We start from the raw sequence: 26,461 nt of genomic DNA on the forward strand, positions 1-26,461 counted from the left end.
AATACTGTATTATTATTAATAATAATAATAAATAATAATAATAATAATAATAATATAAAAATGAATAATAAAAATAATAAAAAATAAAATAAAAAACTCAAAGGGAAAATTCAATGGATCACTGGGTCTTTTTCTGCTTTCAGTTTTGTTTCTATATTAATAATAAATTAATATAAATATATTCAAATTTATATTTTGCTTAGGTTATAAATTTATTTTGGTTGCATAAACACCACAATTGTGTTTTGGTGTTTAGAATGCCGTGTACTCCTATTCTGTATTATTTAATTTATGAATCATACAGTTAACACATGCATTTAACACTTTTTGAAAAATTAGCGGTTGAATTTGGAGCCTTGGTCTTTACCCTAAAGTCCATTAATAAGTATAATTTCTTCCTCTACTCAGATATAGTCACATTTTCTTCATCTAGCAGTGCTTCTGGGTTTTTAATAGCTGCACAGCTGGTAGGCCTCTAACAGACAGTTTCCCACCATCTGCAAATATTATAATTCTTCCGCTTGATAAGGAAAGGAAAGGAGAGGAGAGGAGAGGAGGAGGAGGGGAGGGAAGGCGTGGGGAGGGAAGGGAAAGGAAGGGAAGGGAAGGGAAGGCAAAGGGAAAGGGAGGGGAAGGGGAAGGGGAAGAGGAAGGGAAGGGAAGGGAAAAGGAGAGGAGAGGGGAGGGGAGGGGAGGGGAGAGAAGGGAAGGGAAGGAAAAGGGAAGGAAAAGGAAAGGGAAGGAAAAAAGAAAGGAGAGAGGGGAGGAAAGGAAAGGAAAGGAAAGGAAAGGAAAGGAAAGGAAAGGAAAGGAAAGGAAAGGAAAGGAAAGGAAATTATATAAATTAATCATTTTAATTAATATAGGTTTCTGGCCAGAACCTTCCCTTGGCTATACAATTGCTTCCTTTTTCTTCCAAAAGAGCAGTGGGGATTTTTTTTATTTTTTTTTTTGTAATATTTGTTTTGCTTGACTTATGTCACCTTCTCTGCATAAGTACAAGGTTGCTTCCAGAGAAGACTCAGTTTATTTAATTCCCCTAAGAAAACTGCAGAAGGATCTCCCCAAATCCTGGGGCATTTCACTACGTGGGTCATTCAACCATTGGGACAGCATAGGGAAAACAAAGTGTGTGTGTCGTTCCCCCCCCCCATTCTGGATGATGAATGGTATGTTCCATAAATCAGTGTCCTCGGCTGGATCTTTCCCTGCCGGACAGTTCAGTTTCAGGGTGGTTTCTATCGCTGGTTTGTGTGTCACTTTATGATGCCACATAAAAATTAAGCCCATTGGCCTTCAAAGCTTCTTGCCTTCTCTCTTAATATACACAACTCCTCACTGTGCAATGTGCATCCTATGGCTCATATTATCAACTTATTTTCCATTCACTTCAAATATATATTCAGATACTTTCCTTCAGAGACGGGATTGCCAACTAACGGTTAAATAATAGACTTGGCCTGCTCTTCTGCCTTCAAGAGATATTTTAATAATAAAAACCAGCAGGGACAAGGCATAACTTCTTTATTTACAAATTAAACATAATCTCCAACTATTTTTTTCAGAAATAAGGACAAAAAATAGTGATGCATCTAGAGACATACATATGTCTTTCTCTCACAGAATTATCACTCACACACACCGTTTTTTCCTCAGCTTAAGTGCAACTTAATTTTATAACATAACTTTGAAGTGACACACCATTTCCCCAAGATACATAGAAATTGGTGATATAATCCTGCTGAACATTTTTGTTCCTCTTTTACTGTTTTAATTTGTAAACATATTTATCAATACTGTAGGTTTATATCCTGCTTTCAGGGCCTAGATACTTAGATAGCAGCTCAAAGTAGAGAAAAAAGCAATGCATATATTATATTATAGAAGATGTTATTCAAGAAATGTAATAATTTACCAATGTTGACTAAATGCTAGATGGGAATTTGGGAACTTCTCTACAACAGCCTAGCCTGCAGTTAAAAGATAAGAATGGCACAATACATTGCAATCTATAATGTTTATACACACAAAAATAACAGCTGAGTTTACCAAAAAAAAAAACCTGCCAATTTTTTTGGTTCCCTAAAGGCAAAATTATTATTGACTGAAAATGTTATTTACAACTGTCCAAATTTCAGTTACTTTAAAAAAAACAGACTTTGCATAGCTAGTCATAGCCAAATCAGAGAAAATATTAACGCTCAAAGCAGCATTTTAATATTTTCTCCCTGGGAAAGCTCTTCTGCATAAGAAATTATCTTGACTATGTATACAGATTATCATGGAACTAGTACATATAGTGTTTAACCTACATCTTTCAACAAACTGAGGAACAACACTTTTTTTTAGCATGACACAAGACAGACTTGACAAATAACATAAGCAGAGTTGCTTCAATAGTGAGATGTCTGGCATATAAATTTAATAAATAAAAATACACTGATGAATTTATAACTGGGAAGAGCTTGAAATATCAACAGTATATATAGGCAAACTGAAATTATGCAAACAGAGCTATTTAACCCAAACATGACATTTTAATATTCTTGATGTTGATACTTGAGTCTAAGACAGAAATCTTAAACATACTTAGAAAATGGTAATATTGTTAGCATATTTAACAATATAAGATTAAGCATTGCTGAATACAGTTCATGGCCTTGTCTACAAAAATAGCTGTAACATTTGTGCATGCAGATCACAGAATGCAGGCACCACTATATGTTTTGCATTTTAACTATGGCACTTCTTACCATGTTAAAAAAATGCTATTTCTCCCCATGGAAATTGCTTCTCACATGACAAAGGAGTAGACCATTATGCTTAAGATAACTAAATTTATACATATTACATATTTTTCTTTGATATACAGCAAATTGTCAAGCAATTGCAACATGAAGAAAACCAATGTGGTGGATCTTGACAAACTTTTAGAGGACTTCTCACATATAGAAATGGTAAAAAATCAAACAGAAAAACAATAATATACCCAAATTCTTAAATGTTTCCCTAGAAAGTTAGCAACTCACTAAGAGTCATTTTGGATAGCAAGATGAGTGGCATATAAATTAAATATATAAATATTTTCTTTCACTATGCCTTTGAAGACCCTTTCTTTATGGGTCTGATTATGCAGTGGAATAGAACTCTTGATAATTACACTTGTGAAAAATGAAGTAGATGTAGTAAGGTGTTGCATAAGCTCTGATCTCATTTAGGAGATTCAGCTCTTCAAGTCAATTAAATTTTCAACTGAAAATGCTTTTTAATTTGTAGTAGAGACAGGAAGTGATTTCCCCGGTGTCTGTCATAGACTGGATCTAATTGTTTTCTCTCCACGTTATGGAGCTATTTTTTCACTTACGTTTTTAATATAATGAGTTAATCTTCAGGAGGAAAACCCATAGGTCAGTAGAAAATATGGACAATTTAGTTTCATAAAGGACACTTGGACTCCATTTTTTCAAAAATAATCTCTGGAAAAAAGCTAACAAAATCCCTTTCCTGAATCCCAATAATCAGATAACAAATGTTATTAGTGTTTTATTCAGTCAGTATTCAGTATTGAATATTCAAGTTTCAGAATGGCTATCAGTCACTTTAAATTCACCATTCTCTATGAAGCACATCCAAGATCATTCTGCTTTTTTTTAAGGGTCATGCTTTCAGATTTCTAATGCTTGACCAAATATCAGCAAACGTTCAACGTGTATTTTTTAAAAAGATTTTCTGTCAGAATAATTGAGGAGTAGGAAGGATACTTCAAACAAAAGGTTTCATTTGCAATTCAAATAATTTCCTACAGAAAATATCAGAACTTCATGGAAAAAATCATCTTCTGAATCTTGAGTTGGACAAAACAAATAAATTGATGACAATTAGCCAGTCAAGGAAAGAAATGGCTAAACAAGGTAAGCATTCATTTCCTTGGCAGTGTTTACCACCAGACATGTGCTGGAACCGATAAAATGTGTCTGTGGATACTATCTTTGTGTAATGAAAGTAGTCCAACAGCAGAGCAGCCCCAATATTCTGGCTAGTGGCAATGAACTTTGTTATTGCACCAGCGCCAAAGGAGATGGCATTCAAAGCATAGGGCTTTTGTAGTGGGAAGAGCACTTCCCTATACATTTTCACTATTTAAAATTGGAAAGTAATTGGATCCTTTGGGAAATGAAGTTCACTGCCACTTTAGAATGGCTCTGGATATTGCTAGCAGGTGAATGAAAAGAGTCCAGTAACTAAGCCTTAAATCTTTAGACATGGAACTGCTGTCATAATCATACTTTTCTTTTTCTTCCATTCAGTCATGTCAAATTCTCAGAGACTGCCTGGACAAGTCCCTGCAGTTTTCTTGGCTATGTTTTTCAAAAATGGTTTTCCATTGCTTGTTTCTCAGGGCTGAGAGGGAGGAGCTAAGGAAGGATTAGAATTCATGATCTCCCAGTTTGTAACCTGGTCAACACTGTACCAAATTGGCTATCTATAGTCATACATACTATTTTGCTCTTTCTTCATGCCAGTTGTATTGCTGTGATGCAAGCTAATGTTGCTCCATCTGAAAGCAGTTCCCTTCTCTCCACCTTGGCCTCTGTAATGCAAGCACCCTGCATACTATCATAATAGATATACCGTGCTAGAAAATAGTTGGGCATTTGCTAATTACTGTAGGACAGTGGAGGTGAACCTATGACACATGTGTCAAAGGTGTCAAAGGTGACAGGACTGACATTTGGGTGACATACAGCATTCACTAGACAGCAAGTATTATTAAAAGTACATTATATTTGAAAATTGCACAATCTTGTGCAATTTTCAGAGGGTGTGGAGATCGCACAAGAATGGAATGTGCTCTTGCCCTTGGATCCTCCAGAACTCATGTAGTCTTCAAAGCCTCTGAAAATTGTAAGACACATGTGGTTTGCAGAGGCTGCAGAAAAGGATTCTCCAAAGCTACCTCAAGAATGAAGGCCTTTTTTATATATAACTATTAATTTACTTATTTATATCTCTTTTCTGACATGCCGGGCCATTTGCCATATGCCATTTCAATTATAACCAACTATACACAGCTTATAATCTCAGTATATAGTAAAAAGAATTAAAGCATTAAACATAACCAACATAACAATCATGTTCTCTCATTCTACCATAAGGAGCAACAACGGAAAAAACTAACATAATGAATGACTCCATTATAGAACAGACTCCAACCATAGCATATGTATCAATCCTTAAAGGCCTTATGGGATGGCCAGATCTTTAATGGGTTTGAACTCCAACCTGGAGGGTGAGGGCAATCCAATTTTAGGAAGAGTGCCATTTCAAAGGAGAAAGGTGACATTAGGCTCAAAAGAGAATCAGATCTAATAAATTAACTTAAAACATTAAGAAATAGCAAACAATAAATATACAAAAATCTAAACTATTCAAAAGAAAAAGAGAAGTCCAACTAAATTCATTGAATTTTACTTACAAACAAAAGTGTGCAGAATTGCAAATTTAAATAATATATTTGTCCAGAGTAATGAATTTTCTAACCAAATGTAGTCTTTTCATTTTATAGTAATATATTACGTAATTTAGTTTTAAAGCTTAAAATTAATCATGATTTTATTTTTAATATATAATCATCTGAACATGGATTATTCCTTTGCAAAATAAGTGATCATTCAGTGTGTCTAATTTTAGTTCCTTATATATTTGAAGACAGGTTGAGAATTGCATTATGTGTTAAGCCAACAAATTAACAAATTAAAATTATCATTAATTAAAATTTATTAATCATTATTAATCATTAATACACAATCAGCAATGATAATTAATTGCTAACTTTTTCCTGGTGATCTTTCATTCCACCACTAAGCAGACCCAACTCTGTTTAATCACTAAGCAGGCCCAACATTTTCAGATCAGCCTAGTTTTGAGATACCTTTTTTTAAATTCATGCATTATGATTTTATAGCGAGCTTCATCTTGGAAGAAGCATTCTCTGTGAAAGATAATGCTTTTTAAAGACAATACCTACTTCTGTAGACTTTCCATATGTATTGAAAGGAACCAGTTATTGGAAATGCTTTTTAATTAGTTACTTTATAATTGGTTGATCTATCTTGAAATAATACATAAGTGCTAGATAAATGAAGTGATATAATGATTACTGGTAAGAATATAAATTGTGCAACATCATACCTGAATGTTAGGATTCAGTTTTCATTAGAAATATTTTTTAAAAAAATTAAATGCTGAAATAATTATATAAAAGAAGCTGAGATAATGAATGGATTGTTCCAAGATGTAATAGTTATTGCTTTACTTGAACTGCATTTTGGCAGCTATAAATGCAAGGCAAGCCCAAGGCTGAAGAAGGAGCAGAAACACTAAAATATTTAATTGAAGATTCAAACGTGTGATGCTTTATCCTTAATAGAAATTGTTAGGCATTTTTAGATATCTCCAGAATGGGAAAATATAATGTGACTTCAAGTTCTCCACATTTGTATTCCCTGAACTCTTTAAGAAGCAGTATTTCACATTTTAATTTTAAAATTAATGTTATGAGTAAATAGTCTGAAAATGAAGGATACCAGAGGTCCATCGTGTGGTCACTATTTGCAATTGCAGGATAGTTGGAATATGATAATATACCACTTTAAGTACAATTCCTGATACTTAAATAAGCAAACTTAAAATTAAAAAAATGATAGTTCATATATCAAATTTGGGTTTTCTTTCATTATACCCATCTTGGAAGCATGTATGCCTCATTGCAATAATTTTAAAAGATTAGCATAATTATAAAAATAACAATAACTTAAAAATAAATATATTAATTTCTTTTCTTCTTTTCTTTTTAAAAGACTGTGCTACATTCCAGAATGTGATTAAAGGTCTTCAACAAACTATAGAGGACCAATATAATCTGAGAGGTAAAGAAGTACAATTTGATTTCGTAGAATGCTATTTTTCTTGGTTGAGAGGGAGATCCTGCACAGGTAGTCTTCGACTTAAAACCATTTATTTAACGAAAGTTCAAAGGCCCAATGGCCTTGGAAAAAGTGCTTTACAAACCCTGGTCACCCTTACAACTATCACAGCATCCCCAGAGTCATATGATCACAATTTGTGTACTTGGTAACCAGATCATATTTACAAACAGTTGCAGCATCCTGTGGTCACATGATAATTTGTATGCTTTTTTACCTGTTTCCAGCAAAAACACCTGTTGGGGAAGCTTGATTGATTTAATGACTGCTGTACAAATGGTCATAAAATTGCATTCAGTCTCATGGTGACTCTATTTAGAACTGCAACGACTTATGATGGAAATTCTGGTCACAACTGTGGTCATAAGTCAAGGACTACCTGTATAGCCAGAAGAATTTATGCCTGACCCTTGAAGAAAAAAAAACACAAGCCATGCACAATTTTTCAGTACAGCACAGGCAGAATGTTTTTCAAGAGAAGCATCTTTCCTATCTAAACCATCCTTCAGAGAATAAGTTGTTTCTTAAATATTTTCAGAGAGTTTGATTGTCACTCTCTGATTTGCAACCCCTTTCCCAGATTTCTACTCCATAAAAACAAGTAAAAATATTATTTTATGGCAGTACTTATCGATTTTGCCAGCATATCTAGTTGAAGGAGAATATGAGAATGAAAAGATTCCTTTTGTTCTCTTGTTTTCTTATGCAAGAACCCCTTAATTTGGATGACCCTGCAGTTTTAAATCAGTGACATTCAAGTCAAGAATCTTTACCATTTTTTTTTAGAGTTCAAAATAGTTGGGAATTTATTTATCACTCTTATTTTGTAATGTTAATATCCTTATATAGATGAAAATGAGAAGCTCGAAAACACAATCCAGATTTTAGAAGAGAAATTGAAGACGCATGAAAAGGTAGGAGCACCCTGTTTTCAAAACCCCTTGTTTCTGACTTCTAGAGAGTCTTCAGGTGATTTTCTGATTTTTATAGTAATCATTACTATCTTCCCTATGGTTCATTAATGGCTTAAATACAAGCATATTAGATTGTTGGATTAAAATCCAATGTCTTATTTGCAGTTTATAATAAAATTTTTAAATGCCAGCCTTGTCTCCTGATAATTTTATACTTGCTCCTGACAGTTTCCAGGAGTTGTAACTGTGGTGGAACAATTATTTGCAAGTGCATAAGAGCAACAATATATTATACTACATTTTAAATTGGTAAAATTTGCATGTTACATTTTATGCCATTTAAGGCAATTATGAATTGCATAAATACAAACATCTTTACTGTTGAGAAAGGAAAAGTTGCCCTTTACCACTAAAGCATAATGTTTGAGTGCAAATATATGTCCAATTTCCAGTTAAAAAGCCTTGGAAAATTATTTTATTAGAACATAGAAGGGGTTGAATGGATTTATTTCTGGGTGAACTGCAAGTATTTCTGAAATCACACACATACACACACATCATGGTTTCATTTGCAATGATAAACTCTGCAGAGTTTGTGGACAGTCTGTTTTCCTGTTGTCAAGAAGCCTCACCTTACTTCCTGAAGTTGCAAACTGTTCATAACTGATAAAGGGGAAACAAGACTTGCTTCTCTACAACAATTTAGATTTGTTTTTAATACAATCAGACAAATGCATACATTCCTATTGATTCCACTATTAAAGGATTTACCTCCTAGCTCTTTTGCCTGTAAAACCCTGAAGCCTAGTAATTCAGATCAAAGAAACATAAATTGACAAGACTTGAATCATTACTTCCTCTTCAGCAGGGAGTCAGTGAATTGCATACTGGCACCCTGCTACTTGTTTTTCTTTGTGCAATGTCCTCATGGAAGGGAAAGGTTTGCAAATTGTTTTCTTTTTGTTTGGAGTGAGAGGATTTTTGTTGCTTTAAGACTGGCTTGGTCTCTCTTGAAGAGAGTGGAATTTGAAGAAGGCATTGAGTACTTCCTTCTAGCCAAGTTAAAATGCTATCCAAAGATACTGGCATAAGATTTGCTACAGGCATAATACTGCTAAATAGGGCTATTCTCTTTACAATCTGGAGGGTGTGTTAAGGACAAGGATTGGTAAATTCTTTTGGCTTAGTTCTTCTCCCACCAGGCCCCACCAGCTAACAGGAAAGAATTAGCTTGTCATTCTCCTCAACATGGCAGGGGGAGGGGGAGGGGGAGGCAGATTTTGACAGATCTATACCCAGGGCCGGATTTAGATGAAAAGAGGCCCTAGGCTATTCCACTTATGAGGCCCTTTCACCTATAGTGAAAGTGTAATTTTAATTTTGCTAACAATTTGAATGTAGGCCCCTCTTGATCTTGAGGCCCTAGGCTGAAGCCTAGTTAGCCTATAGGAAAATCCGGCCCTGTCTATACCCTATGTTCAAAAGAAGCCCAAATCACAGCTGATAGGAGGATTGCACTGTGAACCAACAAAGAAAATTAGCTCCTTGTCTTCATCCACCACTTCATCCACCATCACTCTCTCATACACACTGCCTGTTCCCCATCACTTTTAGTCAAGTCTTGTTTTGGTTGATTCGGTTTTCCAAAATAGGGATTGTTTTACTGGTAAATTACAGCAGGAGAACCCAGTTTAAAAGAATTGCACTTTCCATCTGCCCATGGCTCTGGAAAACCATGTCCAGGAACCAGAGGATTCAGGTATGCCCCCACCACCTAAAGTGACCAATAGGTGCCAGAATGATCCCAATGCTAAAGGAATCCCTGATGAATCCAATTTAAAGTTTCAGTTAAAAAAAAGCAATTTGCAGGAGTACATTGAGTGAAAATTATATTAAGATAAATCAATTGCAAAGACTTAAATGTTTCAATAAATTCCTAGGAACATGAAAATATGGTTGATAAACTCATTATAGAAATAAAAAACAAGGAGAAGGAACACAACCACGAACAGAACAAACTTCACAGCGACATGAACAAGCAACGTAAGCATAATATATGATGTGTACACAGTGTTTGAGAGATACAGAGTGTAAGGCATAGCCTTCATTGACTGCATTATTAAATTATTTTTCATTAATAAAAGACTCAGAATCAACCCTTCCAAGACCGAGTGGCTGTGGCTACTGGCGTCCCGGTATAGTCAGCTGACGCCATCGCTGTCTATAGGGGGTGAATCTCTACCTCCCCACAGAGAGGGCTCGCAATCTGGGTGTCCTCCTGGATGCACGGCTGTCTTTAGAAGAGCATATGACGGCCGTGGCCAGGGGGGCTTTTTATCAGGTCCGCCTGATTCGCCAGTTGCGTCCCTTTCTGGACCGGGACGCCTTGTGCACAATCACTTACACCCTTGTTACCTCCCGGCTGGACTATTGTAATGCTCTCTACATGGGGCTCCCCTTGAAGAGCACTCGGAGGCTCCAATTGGTCCAGAATGCGGCCGTGTGGGTAATTATGGGTGCAACTTGTTGCTTCCATGTAACACCTCTCCTGCACAAGCTGCACTGGCTCCCAGTGGTCTTCCGGGTGTGATTCAAGGTGCTGGTTACCACCTTTAAAGCGCACCATGGCTCAGGACCTGGGTACCTACGAGACCGCCTTCTGCCACTGATAGCCTCCCACCGACCAGTTCGCTCCCACAGAGAGGGACTCCTCAGGGTGCCGTCAGCCAAATTATGTCGGCTGGTGACACCCAGGGGGAGAGCCTTCTCTGTGGGGGCACCTGTCCTTTGGAATGAACTGCCCCCGGACATACGCAAGATCTCTGACCTCCGAGTTTTCCGCTGTGTTCTTAAGACCCTGCTCTTCCAACAGGCAGGGCTATCCTTCATAGTTGAGTTTTAAATTCGGAATTCTTAAATGTTTGGGTTTTTTAGCTAATTGGCCTTGAATGTAATACTTTTAATAATTTTTAAATTTAAATTGTGATATTTGTATTGTGTTTTTACCTGGCTGTACACCGCCCCGAGTCCTTCAGGAGAGGGGCGGTATAGAAATAAAATTATCCTATCCTATCCTATCAAGTATTTTAAAAATATCTCTTTCCAACTGAAAAAGAGAGTAAGTGTAAAGCTCTACATGTACAGTATGCTCTCCACATCTTTAATAACTTATTTTCCATTCTAGCAAATTAGGCAGTTTCAAATGAGTAACACAATTTGTTCGTCCTGCCTTTCAAATACGAATTGTGTCATAAAAAAACTTTACATCATCTAAAAAACAAACTTTGCTTCTGCTTAAAAACAGTAAAGAAAATATTCAAGTGAAAGGGAGGAGGGAGGGAGGATTTCTTCATGTTTGCAACAAAATGTATTGCTATAATTTACTCCCAATTCAGACCAAGCTAGTCTCTGAGCAGCAGTTGGTAGTCCTTCATGGATAGCTGATGGAGAGAGCAAGAATTAAGTGATTTTCTACTCTTGACCCCAAAGCAACTGTAAAAATAGGATCTGATTTTCTGTTTGGCAGGGAGGAGACAAGCATTGCAAGCTTGCAACAACAGCTGCTTTTGCTTTAGCTAGTGTAGGGATCCAGATTGTCTTCTACTTACTAGTATGTTTTTTCTGGGAAGCAAGGTATACAGTCCCCCCAGTGGCTCTTGGCCCCCTTGGCAGATGGATGAGGATAGAATGTGCTACCACTTAGTTCTCCAGTTCCCGGACAACTGCTAATTGTGGCGACATGTTCTCTATGATATGGAGACATGAAGAAGATATGAAGAATACTGAAGTATTTGGGCTTCTCCCATGACTTCAGAAGGACTTTATTTTGCAGAGTGAATGCACATTATTTTCAAAATATTTAATCTAATTTTGTTACAAAAATCTAATTTTGTTACAAAATGTGTTAACAAAATCTAATTTTGTTACAAAATATTTAATCTAATTTTGTTATAGAAGTATGCTTGATTGCATTGAAAATGAAAATGAAAATGAAGCATTAGAAATGACACGTAAAACAGAGAAAGGTCAAATGTAAGTTTGATTGACCAAGATTACAAGCTCAAGTGTCAGTGAAAGTGAAAGAATGGAAAAGTGTTTTAACTTCTCCCTTATTGCATCAATAGGCTGTTGATCATCAGCCTTGTTTAACATAACAAACTCCCTGTTAAAGGAGGATGAATGGAAGAATCCCCAGTGACCATTGTTGACCATTTTACTCAACATTTTGTTGACTAAGTCACCCAGATTTATCAATCTTGACTTCTCCTGGGCAGAGTCTGATTTGGTGACTATGGCAGCTGCGGATGGCACTTATCCCAATGTCAGTATGTTGCTGCAATCTGGATGGTATGAAAGAGGCTAAAGTTGAATCCTAGCAAGATGGAGTTACTGATTGTCCTTTGTAGTTTTCTGTTCATTCCATTCTTGTTTCCTGAGGGGTGGCATCACCCTTGAGGAAGTAGGTCACAGTTTGTAGGTCCTCCTGGACTTCTGATTACTCCTGAATGACCAGTGGAAGTTATAAATAGAAGCTTTGCTCAGCTTCTCCTGGGACGTATCAGCTGCAGCCCATTTTTTAGTGAGAGGACCTCACCACCAGGAAGGTAGACTTCTGCAATGTGTTGTAGATGGGGGCAGTGGCCCGTTATTGACTATTGTTAATCACTATTACACTTATTTTGCATTGGTTCCCAATAAGCTTCCAGATGCAATTCCAAGTGCTAGTTTTCATTTTCAAAATCTTGTATCGCTTACCACCCATACTTGGATGACCAATTACTATTAATAGATTTGATCTGTCCAAAATGTATGAAATTTTCCCAGAGGAAACAGTTTATGGTATCCTAATTTTATGAAGTGAAAGGGATTGAGGCCAGAATGTGCACTTAGTCATGGTAGCAATGCTATGAAAACCTCCTCTGCAAACCCCACTTGGTGAAGGCCATTTGGGAATTAATGAAGACTGAAAATTCTGAAATTTCTTATGGTGAACTATTGTTGTTGTTAATTATGATGACATTAAAATAATAAAGTATATAATTCTATTTGATTAATGCTAAAATTAATGCTTAAAATCATTAATTAATGATTTTGCTTCATTATTTTTAATTTTGTATATATTAACAATTGCATTAGTTGAAAGCAACATGGAAGAGCATAAGAAACTAATGGAGAAGAAAAATCTAGAGATTTTTGAACTAACTAAACAACTGAAAGCTCAAGAAAAGGAAAAGCAGAATGAGATAATCAAATTACAAATAGAGGTATGCCATCTATGACACCCTGAGAATATGCCAGAATAACAAGAGATATACTACATTGATAATTTATTATAAGTTGTGGATCAAAATCAAAACATTGCATTTTACAAAATTAAAAGAACTACCTGACAAGGAATAAATTTAAGGTAGAAACTGATATGATTTCAGTATGCATTCATGTTACGTTTTTCATATTTCATCATTTTCAATTCAGATTCATTTTTGCCATAGCTGTCACAAATAATATTTTCTCTTACTAACTTGGGATCAGAACATCAGTGAGGATATCTCAGGAATGGTGTCTTTCTAAGTCTGTTGAGATTTGTTCTGAGATTTATTTAAGGTTGAGAATATCAGTTAAATTATTACTAGGTTTTTTTCATTATTACATATAGTTTCTATAATTGTAAAAAGTATTTTGCATACTTAGAATTATTAATTCACAATCCCAAAGGTGCTTTTGTCAAGAGGCAACTGGATTTTCTTTCACCAGAAAGTCCAGTTGCCTCTTGAAAAAAAGCACCTTTGGGACAACCATGACCTGGATGATTGAGAATCTCCATAGATATTAGTTCGTAACCTCCTTTATTAGCATGTGCAGTGCCATGAGATCCTGCACCATAGATTATTGGGTCTCAGATTGTAAATTAACATGATTCAGAATAAGCTAGAAGCTGGCTGGGCAAGAGTCAGTGAGTTGGCCAAAACAGTGTCTTGCAATGCTGCCTGGGAGGTTTTTAAGACGGTGACTTCTGAAGAAGTTGACAGGGTTCTTTCTAACTTTAGTTCCTTTACTTGCATACCTGACCCTTGCCCTTTCTGGCTGGCTGAAGAAATGGTGGGGGAGCAGGGATGTGGATCTAAACCATTGATATGAAGGCCTGTTGAGGGAGGAGTGATTGTCATCTACTGTTTGGAATGAAATATCTTTGGAGTGCAGATGATATCCAGTTAATGTTAGTAAATAAGTTTAACATTAAGATGGCAAATGTATGCTTTTATTTCATGTTTTGATTCCTTTTTTTCCCCCAGAAGGTAGTAAACAAAAAGTTATTGTAAAGTATTTTATGCTCCATAGCACTAAAAGAAATATATTCATGCCTTTAAGAGTTTGTGTTGATACCATAATTGTTGCTAGTTTATTAGGATTACAGCCTTAATATCTTTCTTTCTTTGTTCTTATACTTGCACTTTCCCTCACCATTTTCTACAGTCTTCAGCTCTGAGCAGTAAACAAATACATTATCCAGTCAATTAAGCCATCTTTAATCACATGAATAGACTAGACTAGACTAGACTAGACTAGAATTCTTTATTGGCCAAGTGTGATTGGACACACAAGGAATTTATCTGTATTACACTTATACTTTGCTTTTTTGAATTTTCTGAGGAAATTCTATTTTTACATTATCTTTGTAACAGCTCTCTAAAATTGATAATACCATGTGATGATAATGAGCCAATTTTTCCCATTTGCACTTCATGGTCAAATGGGAGTCTGTTTTCCCTGTGTTAATATGAACAATCTTAGCCAGGTTGTTTGTACATCATTAAAATAGCATTAATTTCAGAGAAGTTTTTCCTCTCATTTACATTTTTATCAATAGACTAAATCTTTTTTTTTTTAATCAGTTCAATACTAAACTGGAAAGGCTGCAGACCAAAACACTGAAAGTACAGGCTAACCCCGCAGGACTCCCTCAAAATATCTATAGAAAGGTAAGTGTTTTAATTGTTTTCCAAAATGTAAAGTGGTTTAAGTGTTAAGATGATCTGACTGCAGATATTTTGCCCTACTCTGTTTACATATAGTCACATATATGAGATGGGCAGCTATATCAATTTCCAAATATAATAAAAATTCTGTTTTAACCAGTGTCTTCCGCTGGGATGAGGGTGAGGGGAAAACATTCTAAAGAGCTACTTCAAAAAAAAAAAGAGAGAGAGAGAGAAGTTCTATAAATGCTTCTTTCATCTGAGATCCATTTGCAGGGGGAGGTTGCCTCCAAGTCATCCATTTATTTCATAGCCCTGAAAAAATGTAAAAGGCTCCTCCGTAGTGTCACATTTTTAGTATTGATAGTTCATTTAAACATAAACTTTTTCCTAAAGTAAAAAACTGGGAAATACAATTCTTCTCAAATTTAATCAACTATTGTTACCATTAACAGGGGAGCAAATAGAGATTAGCCTTTGGAAGGAAAATATCCAAAATTATTAAAAACCTGTAGTAGTTACTGCTATTAAGATTCTTGAATGTCTTCAATTTCTTCTGCTCTATAACTTTAGGCCCTTTGCACACGTGGCTGTTAGGATACCATTAAGCATTTATGCTACAATGTAATTACACATTTCCCATTGATGTGAACTCCCATCTTAAGCTTTTCCTCCCCATTACTTTCCTATAGCAAGGCTTCAAGGTGCTTTGCCACCATCTCCTTCTCATTCCGAGGTGTTTTGAGAGGTATAGCAGCTAGCAGGGTGTTAACAGTTCTCATTTTCTCCTGGTAAAGCAAAATGGAGACAGAGGCACTGACTGGGACGGACTTTTTTGTGCTTACTCATTGACCACCTGAAGGGAGTGGGTTTAATGATAGGTGGGTTTAGCAGGTGTCCCTCATGTAGTAGCTATAGAATATTTTGAATGCCAGGGCTATGGAGAAATGCCCTTTATTGTTTCTGTTTGGTAGGGCCACTGATTTGAGTTGTCTTTAAGAATTTAGATAAGTAAATTGAGGTGGAAAAATAATTGAATAATTGAAATGATATAACATGCAATTATTCCTCTATGCAGATACTCACCAGGAATCCTTATTCCCATGCTTTACTAAACAGCCTGGTTGTTTTGACTTATTTTATCTTAGTTATTATCAGATCAATCTGATTTGACTTCTTTGACCTTAGCCATGTACTGTTCTATAATCTGTACAGTATGCTGTGTTGTCTGGTCTAATCCTTAAATATTTTAGAATAATTTTTAGAATAATTTAGAATATTTTAGAATAATTATGATTTTCTTATTTTATTTGTTGGTCTATGACAGAATAAATATTTCTGATTCTTAGAAACTAAGTCATGAAACACATCAATATCTCTGAAGCATCTCAATTTGTGTATGTGTATACATTTCTGGAAATAGGGATACACATACACACTTTTTCATGTACAGGTATAAGAGGGTATGATTTTTTAAATTATTTGTTTTTGTAGAAGCTCCAGCATCTTCAAGAAGAAAAGAACAAAGAAATTGAATTTCTTCGAAATACTATCAAAGACTTAGAAGAAAAGCTCAATAAACGTAAAGATTGCAATTTTAAACTACGGCAATTTTGAGAATAACATGAGACCACAAGTTTTACTTAGGAGACAGAACTGAATGGGTGACACACATTGAATTCAAATATATTTTCATTTATTAAAACATGGTTTGTCCATTTGCAAGATCTCCAGTTGTGTATACTGAACTACTTTCCCTCTTGTAAGCATTCACCATAAAATAATTCAGGTTTTATAGGGGTATGATTTCCCTACCAAACCATCATGAACTATGGCAAACACAATCTAAAGAGTTTCCCTCTGTTCAACATTTTCTTTCCTCTCTAAAACTTGCAAAAATTCAGTTGATTTCAGAAATTTCAGAAACAACAAGACTATTTTGGTACATAAAGATAGACATTATATAAACATGCTTCATCACTTACAAAAGATTGTCCACATCACTGGTTAGCAGAAATGATGGTTAAGTGTTAAGTCTCAAATTTTATTACCAGATACTTATGCTTATCCTTCAATGAAATTACTATTTGTTTCATCCCATCACTCTCACTTCATGTTTTTAAAGACTGTTATTCCAAATTCGAAACAACTATAAGAGTGAACAGTTTCAGAAATACAGAAATTGATTTTAATAGGTCTTGTTATAGGACTCACACTTCATAACATAAAATCTGATGTCAAGAGTAGTGAATTCTGTAGACTTCTTGGTGATAATATCTGGTTGGAATACTACGCACAAAATTCTGTACAATTATCTTAAATGACTTTAGAGTTTTGGAGAAAAACATTTTCATTTATTCACTTGGTTTTAACCCATAATTGTAAAACATAGTTAGCAAATCTTTCCTTATCCTCTCCTGTTCTTATTTGCTCCGTATCCAACAGAAGCCCCTAGGTCATAGTTTTAGCTCCTGTTTTCATGAATGCAAACAGAATGGTAGAAGAGGAAACCAAAAAGAAAAGCTAATGAACACCACAGACATATAGAACTGGCACTGAGAAACAACTCCATATCATTATGGGAAAGTTTTGTTCTTACTATTTAAGGCAAAGTCAGATGACAAGGACTGTATTCTGTATCAGTGAAATCACAGCACATGACTACACCTAAATAAATACAGCCGAAATCCAAGAACTCTTGCTTTACTGGTAGGTGTAAATGTTGTTTTTTCTTCCCCAATAATTTACATAATGGTATATGTGCCAGGAAGATTACTGCTGGAATGCATTCCTCTGCTTTAATGCCCTTCAGCCACCTACGGCAAGGGTTTCCAAATACTTTGACAGAAATAGTAGGACCAATTTCAAATTATTATGGAATGCATTCCAAAGTCTGCAATCTTCCATAGATGTTTAGATTGTTCCTCAGGCTCAGTTGTCCAGCCCTGCTCATTGTCAGGTTTCGCCCCTTCTTGCTGCTGGTAACGGTCAAGCAGCAGTTGGCAGACGTCACTGTCAAGACTCAGCCACGTTGTCTGCCAACAGCTGCCCTTGTCACCTTCAGGAAGATGGGAGCTCTCCACGACAATGTCAGGAAGTTGTGCTTTGCTGATCTTCAAACAACAAGTGTCGTCAGTGTCAGCATCAGCTACTGGAGATGGAACCTGTCAAGAGCTGCCAGTTTCAGCTTAATTGGCGCTTGCAGATGCCACTCCCCCTTTGTCAGAGCCTATCCCCTTGCAAAGGAACGTCTACAGCTGCTGACAGAAGGGCAGTTTCTCTGCTGTTATGCTGATTGTTTACTTCTGGCTGATCTCGTTTGGGATGATGTCCATGATGATGATGATGGGGATGATGATGAGGGTGATGATGGTGGGGATGCTTAGTGGGAGACAACTGTGGGGCAGAAGTTGCCTCAGTTTGCTTTTCTTCTGGATTCTCTGAGATTCTTTTACATATTTCTTCAATTTCAGGTGTCTGAAAAAGTTCAGACAACATGGTCAGAATTTCAACAGTTCTCATACAGTATGTCAACACAAAATGCAAGCAGAAATCAGGTTAAAATCAACTTAAAGAAAATAATAATGTAACTAAGCCCTAGGATTTCTGCTTAAAATCACAATCATCCCAAGGTGTTCAACTTCTCTCATGACTATTCTTTTCCAAGTCATTTCTAAAATGCCTGATGCTTAGATCAGCATGAGACTCTTACTTTAGAAAATATCCATCTTGTTATAATTCTCTGACCATACAAAACCTGTGAGAGTCCTAGTTCCATTTGATGTTGGTTGGTTGGTTCATTATTTATTTCATTACTTTGCTTCCTTCTCAAGGAATTAAAAACAATGTATAAAATACTAGTTAATTACAAAGATCTAAATCTTATACATGAACAGCATTGAGTTTAATGGCAAATTGGTTGCGGAGTGGCAATCCAATCATTTTGCAGTTGGGGAAATGCTCATGGGTCTGCATTTACGGAAATGGTTTTTTTTCTAAATTAAGCATCTGGAGAGTAAATGCCTCGAAGATGAAGCATAAAAGAGGTAGAATGAGATCTGTACAGATCTGTAATATATACCTTAACTGGTTTCATATCTTATACTAACTGAATTTGAGTTTAGCATGTTATGTGAACTCATGGAATCATAGGGTTGTAAGGGATCTTGGAGGTTTTCTAGTCCAACCCTCTGCCCAAGGCAAGAATCTTCATACCATCTCAGATAAATGGCTGCCCATTCTTTTCTTGAAAACTTCCAGCAATGGAGCTCCCATAACTGCAGAAGGGAAACTGTCCCACTGTTTAATAATTCTGACCATCAGGAAATTCCTCATTTCCAGGATGGATGTCCCTCTGATGAACTTCTATCCATTGCTTCTTGTCTTACCTCAAGATTACTATCAGGAATAAATTGACACCCTCTTTCCTGTGACAGCCCTTCAAGTATTGGAAGACTGCTATCATGTCTCCCCTCAGTCTTCTCTTTGTTGACTCAACCACTGTGACTTAATAAATCATAATAAAAGATACCATTGGCTATCCATCTTTCTTTATTTTTTCTTGAAGAAAGCTAGCAATTTGTTTTGTTTTGGAATAAAAACATTTGAAAAGTTTTTAATTATTTGCTAAGAAGTTATACAATTCTTAGAAATTATGAAAAAGAAATCAATGGTCATAGGTTCTGTACATTTTTAAATGTTCATTTAATCAGTTTTTCTTTTTCCTAGATACTGCTATACAACAGTGAAAGGGAAAAATGAATACATACTGTGTATGAGCAATTTCCACAAGCGTCTTCACAATAGGCGATCTGAATAGCTTTCTCTACATATGGAAAACTCAGGAAAGTATAAGGTAACTCAAGGTGATAAACCAGACGACCACATCTAGGGAGAAAGTGACCCAGTTCTTAATATCAAAGCATCACCATATTTATGAAGAAGAGTTTTTTACAAAACTAAAAAACAACTTAAGTTTCTTGTCTTCTGCTGTGATTCCCCAAATCTATTGTATGCATATTATAAGAAAATTGTGGATTAGGGTCACACTAATACTGCTGTAGCAGCAGGATTACAGTAATCCTAATTCTTTGTCTTCTGCTATCTGTTTTGAATGAATAGGAGTTCTTTTGTCTCCTTCTGAATTTTCCTACCTTTCTGAAAGCAGAACAATGCTAAACCTAATTAAGGTGGACCTGATAAAACCCATTAACAGGAAGGGCTCATATGAAAGAACGCATCTCCCTGCAAATCCCATTAGTTGGAAAAGCAGCAAATCCAGGGGAAGGAAAATGTAAAGTAAGAACTTGTATGCAAGGACCACAAATACTTGTAAGGAAGTTCATTCATTTAAGTAGCATAAACTGATCCAGATAAACCACTTCGGGGCACAATAAACTATTTGTGGGTTTGGATTTTTTGTGCCTTGGAGTCAGTGTTGACTTTGAAAACTGCCTGGACAAATCCTTGCAGTTTTTTTGGCATGTTTTTGGAAGGGGTTTGCCATTGCTCCTACCTAAGGCTAAGAGAAAGTGACTGGCCCAAGGTCACCTGAATTATTAATGGACAAAGCAGGTTTAGAACAGATGATCTTCCCATTTTTAGCCTGATGCTTTACTCACCAAATCAAACACATATCACAGTGAAGTAGACAACCACTCTCACATCTTATATGAACCTACCCAGCCCGCAGAGCCAAATGAATGAAGAAAACTACTTTTATGTATTCTGAATCAGTGGTGAAATGTAAAATTTGTTACTATCAGTTCTGTGGGCATGGGGGGGGGGGTAATGTGACTGGGTGGGCGTGACCAACTTTTCTTTTTTTTTTACTTTCAAACGCATTTTTCCTACAACCTCTTCGGCTGAAGAGGTTGTAGAAAAAATGTGTTTAAAAGTAAAAAAAAAAGCATCTGATGATTGCGCAGTTTAGCTGGGCATGGGGGGGGCAGGAATTTTTGCTACTGGTCCTCCAAATCACTCGCTACCGGATCAGGTGATCCGGTCTGAACCGGGAGCATTTCACCCCTGCTCTGAATGTATTGTGCAGATAGAGGCACAGAACTTCTTATGCAAAACTCTAGGGTGCCATCTGATCCAAATAAGCCTCATGTGCTTTCAAAATATGAAGTACCTAAGAAGTTCTAATCCATTTGATTTGTTTTAAAAAACAGACCTGTCGTAAATCAGGAAATCATCTTTTTTGCCTCTTAAAGTAGCCCAGACATCAGGTTGCGTTGCGTTCTGTTGGTATACAGGAATGTCTTCTGAAACCTTTTCTCTTAGAAGATGGTACTTCAGCTGGGAATGGTCTCCTTGGTGATTGACCACAATGAAGGAGATATTGACCAATCCATTACTTGCCAGCTTCAGTTGCAGGTCTTCAAGTCTAATAAGTAAATAACATTTTATGCATTCATTTTCTTCTCTTTAGAAAAGCAGAATTTGTTTGGGGGGGCATGTTATCTACAATTATTTAATACTACAGAATTAGGAGTCCTACTATACAATCAAACAGTACAAATGAATTTGAAAAGTCACAGCAGCTTTAATACACCTGGACCAAAAACAAAACAAACCAATCTGTTAGCCTGGGAACAATTCCTAAGAAACATGTCACATGTAATAGGGTGTACAGTCACTAATTTTTCAGAAAAACCACTTTGGGATTAAATTCAAAAATGAAGAGACAATATTACTGAATAAGGCAATAGCAATAGCCATAGCACCTAGACTTATATACCGCTTCACAGTGTTTTCCAGCCCTCTCTTAAGCAGTTTACAGAGTCAGCATACTGACCGCAAACAATCTGGGCCCTCATTTTACCAACCTCGGAAGGATGGAAGGCTGAATCAACCTTGAGCCTGGTGAGATTCAAACTGCCAAATTGCAGTCAGCCGGCAGTCAGCAGAAGCAGCCTGCAATACTGCATTCTAACCACTATGTCACCAAGATGTTTTGTTCTTACAAATTGTCACATGGGGTTGTTTAACAAAGCCAGAATGCCAGTTTCAGGCCTAAAATAACTGTAAAGCAATAATTTTAGCAATCAAGCAAAAGCTATTGTGTCAGAATTTTTTTTCTCCCCACTCAAAGCTGAATAAAAACTTATCTTGCTTTAAGAAACAGATCCCAACAGGATATACATTCATGTGCACTTGCCTATTTGGGTGGACCTTACCTGGAAGCCTGCAAAAGGCACAGGTATCAGCTAGCCTGGAGTAGAGCAACCACTGTCACTGACCCTCTTGAGGTCATCATGGGATTTTCTTCCCCGATGCTCCATTCTGGAGGTTCTTTACAACGACCCCGATGCTCTGCTCCTCCTCCTGGGAGGAGACAGAGGACCAGGGCTAGTCCTAGCCCAGCCCACATGACTGGACGTGGCCTGCAAAGCAGAGAAACAAGTTAAGGAAGAAAACTAAAGACTACAGGTAGTCCTCGGCTTACAACAGTTCATTTAGTGACTGTTCAAAGTTACAACGGCACTGCAAAAAATGTGACATTTTTCAAGAGTTACAACTTCTGTAGCAACCCCATGATTATGTGAACAAAGTCCAGATGCTTTCGCAACTGATTCATACTTATGAACATTGCTGTGTCCCAAGGTCATGTGATAACCTTTTGACAAGCAAAGTCAATGGGGTAGCCAGATTCACTTGACAGCTGGGTTACTAACTTACCAACTGCAATGATTCACATCTGTGGCAAAAAAGGTCATAAAATGGAGCAAAACTCACTTAACAAATGTCTCACTTAACAACAGAAAGTTTGGGCTCGATTGTGGTCATAAATTGAGGACTACCTATATCACACAGTCTGCCCTGGGCCCTGACTCTTTCAGAATAGCAGTACCAACAGAGTCTGAAAACATGGGGCATCTCTTCTCTAAAATTGTCTGGTACAAATTAAAGCTACACCACATAAACAATTAATTTGCCAAGCCAATTTGGTGCAGTGATTAAAATGCTGGTCTAGAAACCAGGAGACTGTCCTTCCTAAGGCATGAAAGCCAGCTCAACCCAATCCTACCTCAACAGGGTTGTTGTGGGGAAAACAGGAGGAAGGAGTAGTATGCATGTTTACTGCCTTGAGTTACTTATAAAGTAATAAAGGTAGGATAAAAAAAATCTAATCAATCAAAGTGTCCAAGCACTTCCTATTTTAAAATAATTTTTCTACACAACTATGTCTACCATTGGAAGAAGAATATGTTTGAAACCTATGAAAAGTATTTTTTTTTCTTCAATCTATTCATACATAAATTGTAAAATTTCACATTTCCCGGTTACTAGGCTCATGGAAAGTGACATGTTGCTTGGGGCAGATGAAAACTGAAAACATATGAGAGACAGAAAGCTTTATTTATTATTTATTTATTGGTTCGATTTATATGCCGCCCTTCTCCGGAAACTCATGGCAGCTTACAATGTGTTAAGCAATAGCCTTAATACTTTTGTATATACCTGCTTAGTAGGGCTTTCGGCCCCCCCAAGCGGTATTCTTTTTTATACAAAGTCATCTTATTGCACCCACAATCCGGGTCCTCATTTTACCTACCTCGAAAGGATGGAAGGCTGAGTCAACCTTGAGCCTGGTGAGATTTGAACTTGCAGTAATTGCAGGCAGCTGGTGCTACTTAATAGCACTTTAGTCTGCTGCGCCACCAAGGCTCTTTGGCATGAAAATAAGATCTTTGAATCTGTTTACTCAGAAATCACTGCATCGTTGCACTTTAACACTGCAGAATGTAATGTAAAGAATGTAATGGGTTCCATTATTCTAATCTAAACTGATCTTCGACTACAAAGCTACCCAGAAATCAAGAGGTGTCTAGTAGCTTAGTCTAACAACTTTTGTCTGAAAAGGTGCTGTAAGACTACTCCTAATTTTGGGTTCCCATAGACCAGTGGTCTCCAACTTTGGCAACTTTAAGCCTGGAGGACTTCAACTCCCAGAATTCTGGGAGTTGAAGTTAGAATTGGCAGACGAATAAACGGAAACGGAGAATGGCAATTCATTCAATATTGTGTAGATGGGCAGGATTGCATTGTCACCCATAGTACAATGTGAATCATGTTACGTCTATGGCAGGGGTCTCCAACCTTGGCAACTCCATTCTGGGAGTTGAAGTCCTCCAGGCTTAAAGTTGCCAAGGTTGGAGACCCCTGCCATAGACTAACATGATTCACATTGTACTATGGGTGACAATGCAATCCTGCCCATCTACACAATATTGAATGAATTGCCATTCTCTCGTCTGGCAATTCTAATCAGAACCTGACTTCATGAAAAGTTGTATTTGCATCCAGTACAAAGCCAGTATTCCTCTCACAGGTCGCGCGTCTAAATTGGGAAGAGGCATCTGACAGAGGAGCAGGGCAGTATTACAGAAGTGTGTCATCGGAGCTCGTAAAAGGGCACAATCGGAATTTTACTTCATGCACACACACACACACAGGCTGCAGTCCTTTCTATACAGGAAGGAGGGGAGTCAGCCACGCAGAGCTCCGCGGATTTTACTCCTGCATGAAATTAAGGTTAGCAGCCTTGCGCATCCCAAAGCACTCATTTTGTATTACGTGCAACCTCGCTAGAGATTTTTTTTTCCTTTTTTGGAAGACTTGGATTTTTTTTTTTGTTTCAAACGACCCCCCCCAAAAAATACCCCCCACTCCCCGCTTTAATCGCTTGAACCAACCAAGCTTCCTAGGACCGTGTCGGTGCACAGCCGCGCACTTTCACGGACGCGCGTTCAAGCCAAACCATATTTTTTGCACGCGCGCGTGGATCTCAGCGTCTTAAAAGGAGGAAAATACGTTTTTGGTTTTCTTTGTTGTAATGCATTTAAAGCCCCCTTTCCCCCTCCCGGCTCATCATGGACCTTCCAAAGTCCCCTTCTGCGACTTCCACGAACATTTCCAGGGGCGCCCAAGAAAACTCACCGCGCACCTGAGGAGGATCCTCCCCGCTCGCGAGCCTCTCGCTCGCCCGCCCAGCTCGCTGGTATTTATACCCCCTCGAGTTGTTTGTCTCCGAGTTTGGATACCGTTCAAAGTTCGGCAACTCTCGCGACGTTTCCCAAGAAACCCAAAGCCTGGGCCGAGTCGAGGGTGAGGACCCCGGGAAGAGCAGCGACTCTCCAAAGCGAAAGTCTATGGCAGAGGTCTTCAAACTTGGCCGCTTTAAGACTGGTGGACTTCAATTCCCAGAATTCTCCAGCCAGCTATGCTGGCTGGAGAATTCTGGGAATTGAAGTCCACCAGTCTTAAAGCGGCCAAGTTTGAAGACCTCTGGTCTATGGAGATGCTCAGTCATCCAGGTCAGGGTTGTCCCAGGTGCTTTTTTTTTTCTTTCTTTTTCAAGAGGCAACTGGACTTTCTGGTTATTTTTTCCTTGAAGATGTTTTCCTTCTCATCCTAGAGTGGTCAATGCCTGGAATGCACTACCTGACTCTGTGGTTTCTTCCGCAAACCCCCAAAACTTTAACCTTAAACTGTCCACTGTTGACCTCACCCCATTCCTAAGAGGTCTGTAAGGGGCGTGCATAAGTGCACCAGCGTGCCTGCCGTCCCTGTCCTAATATTCCTTTTTACTTACTCTTTTCAGGTATTCAAATTATGTTTATACTTTTACCTGTTATATATGCTTGACAAATAAACTTATGATTATGATTAAGAAACTTCAGAGCTGAAGAAGCTTCTTGGATGAGAAATGAAACGTTTTCAAGAGGAAAAAAAAAACCAGAAAGTCCAGTTGCCTCTTGAAAAAGCACTTTTGGCTGAGATGGCAAAAATTTCATCATGTCTTAAAGATCATTCAAATGAAAGATACATATCAGAATGGAGAAGATGGATTGACTATATGCAAAAAAAGTATCCGAACAAGAAGATTCATATAGCTTATGAATGAAATATTTTTAAGTAGTTTATGTTTATAGTTCTTGAATTATAAGGAGTTAAAGATTTAGAGAGAATATGAATGCAATAATTTGTTAGCATATCTTAGCTTTATGTTTGTGAACACTATACCCTGTGCCTGTTCTAGGAAGTCTAGGGAGGGGGGGTGAAGGGGGAAGGGGGAAAGAGTGGGGGGAGAAAATGTTTGTATTTCTTATAAAACTTTTTAATAAAAAAAAAAGCACCTTTGGGTGCCCAAAGCGAAGCGTCTTCCTTGCTGCGCACACGGTCCCAAGTCAGAGGCGAGAGGACTTCAACTCTGGATATGCTTGGCCAGAGCAAAAAGAGGGAAGGTATCTTTTGTCTCCTTTTATCCCCTGCTGCACTTTTTCCCTCGAGGGGGATTCCATTGCTCATTTTGGTATCCAAAAACAGATTTCCTGCTACAGTACAGCAGCCTGTGCTGAATAAACCCCAATGCTCAGCGGCGTTGGAGAAATGGGGTCCCAGGACTGGCTGTAACCATCTCCCTAGTCCCCAACCTGGCGCCCAGGAGCACCATGGCCCCTGAAGACATCCCTTTGCTATCCAGAGAGCTCCCTGCCTCTCTCGGTTTATATTTCAAACATGATTTGTTTTAAACACGTGAAGCAATCCAGCTCAGCCATTCGACTCCATAAGCTGC

General features: G+C 37.4%; 2 protein-coding genes across 5 annotated transcripts; one reads left to right on the top strand and one right to left on the bottom strand.

Moving 5' to 3' along the window:
- The first annotated feature begins 1,099 nt into the window (after positions 1 to 1,099).
- Positions 1,100 to 17,506, top strand: CCDC152 (coiled-coil domain containing 152). 3 transcript variants are annotated; one of them, XM_087888234.1, is made up of 9 exons: positions 1,100 to 1,251; positions 2,873 to 2,957; positions 3,806 to 3,911; positions 6,861 to 6,929; positions 7,836 to 7,900; positions 9,841 to 9,943; positions 13,037 to 13,164; positions 14,794 to 14,880; positions 16,372 to 17,506. In XM_087888234.1, exons 1-9 carry the CDS (start codon positions 1,160 to 1,162, stop codon positions 16,492 to 16,494), a joined length of 858 nt encoding a protein of 285 aa, XP_087744360.1. In that variant the 5' UTR covers positions 1,100 to 1,159; the 3' UTR covers positions 16,495 to 17,506. The 3 variants fall into 3 exon arrangements, with proteins under 3 accessions (XP_087744360.1, XP_087744359.1, XP_034296708.2); XM_087888233.1 differs by having other exon boundaries at positions 1,187 to 1,513; XM_034440817.3 differs by having other exon boundaries at positions 1,214 to 1,247.
- Positions 16,557 to 25,117, bottom strand: SELENOP (selenoprotein P). Of its 2 annotated transcripts, none has more exons than XM_087888232.1 (5): positions 24,830 to 25,117; positions 22,059 to 22,265; positions 21,053 to 21,265; positions 19,647 to 19,764; positions 16,557 to 18,354 (listed from the first exon to the last, which is right to left on the bottom strand). In XM_087888232.1, exons 2-5 carry the CDS (start codon positions 22,250 to 22,252, stop codon positions 18,016 to 18,018), a joined length of 864 nt encoding a protein of 287 aa, XP_087744358.1. In that variant the 5' UTR covers positions 22,253 to 22,265; positions 24,830 to 25,117; the 3' UTR covers positions 16,557 to 18,015. The 2 variants fall into 2 exon arrangements, with proteins under 2 accessions (XP_087744358.1, XP_034296707.2); XM_034440816.3 differs by having other exon boundaries at positions 24,823 to 25,117.
- Between the last annotated feature and the right edge of the window lie 1,344 nt (positions 25,118 to 26,461).

This window comes from Pantherophis guttatus, chromosome 2 (genome assembly GCF_059756535.1).
Source record: "Pantherophis guttatus breed Tessera chromosome 2, ASM5975653v1, whole genome shotgun sequence".
In the NCBI taxonomy this organism is placed as follows: domain Eukaryota; kingdom Metazoa; phylum Chordata; class Lepidosauria; order Squamata; family Colubridae; genus Pantherophis; species Pantherophis guttatus.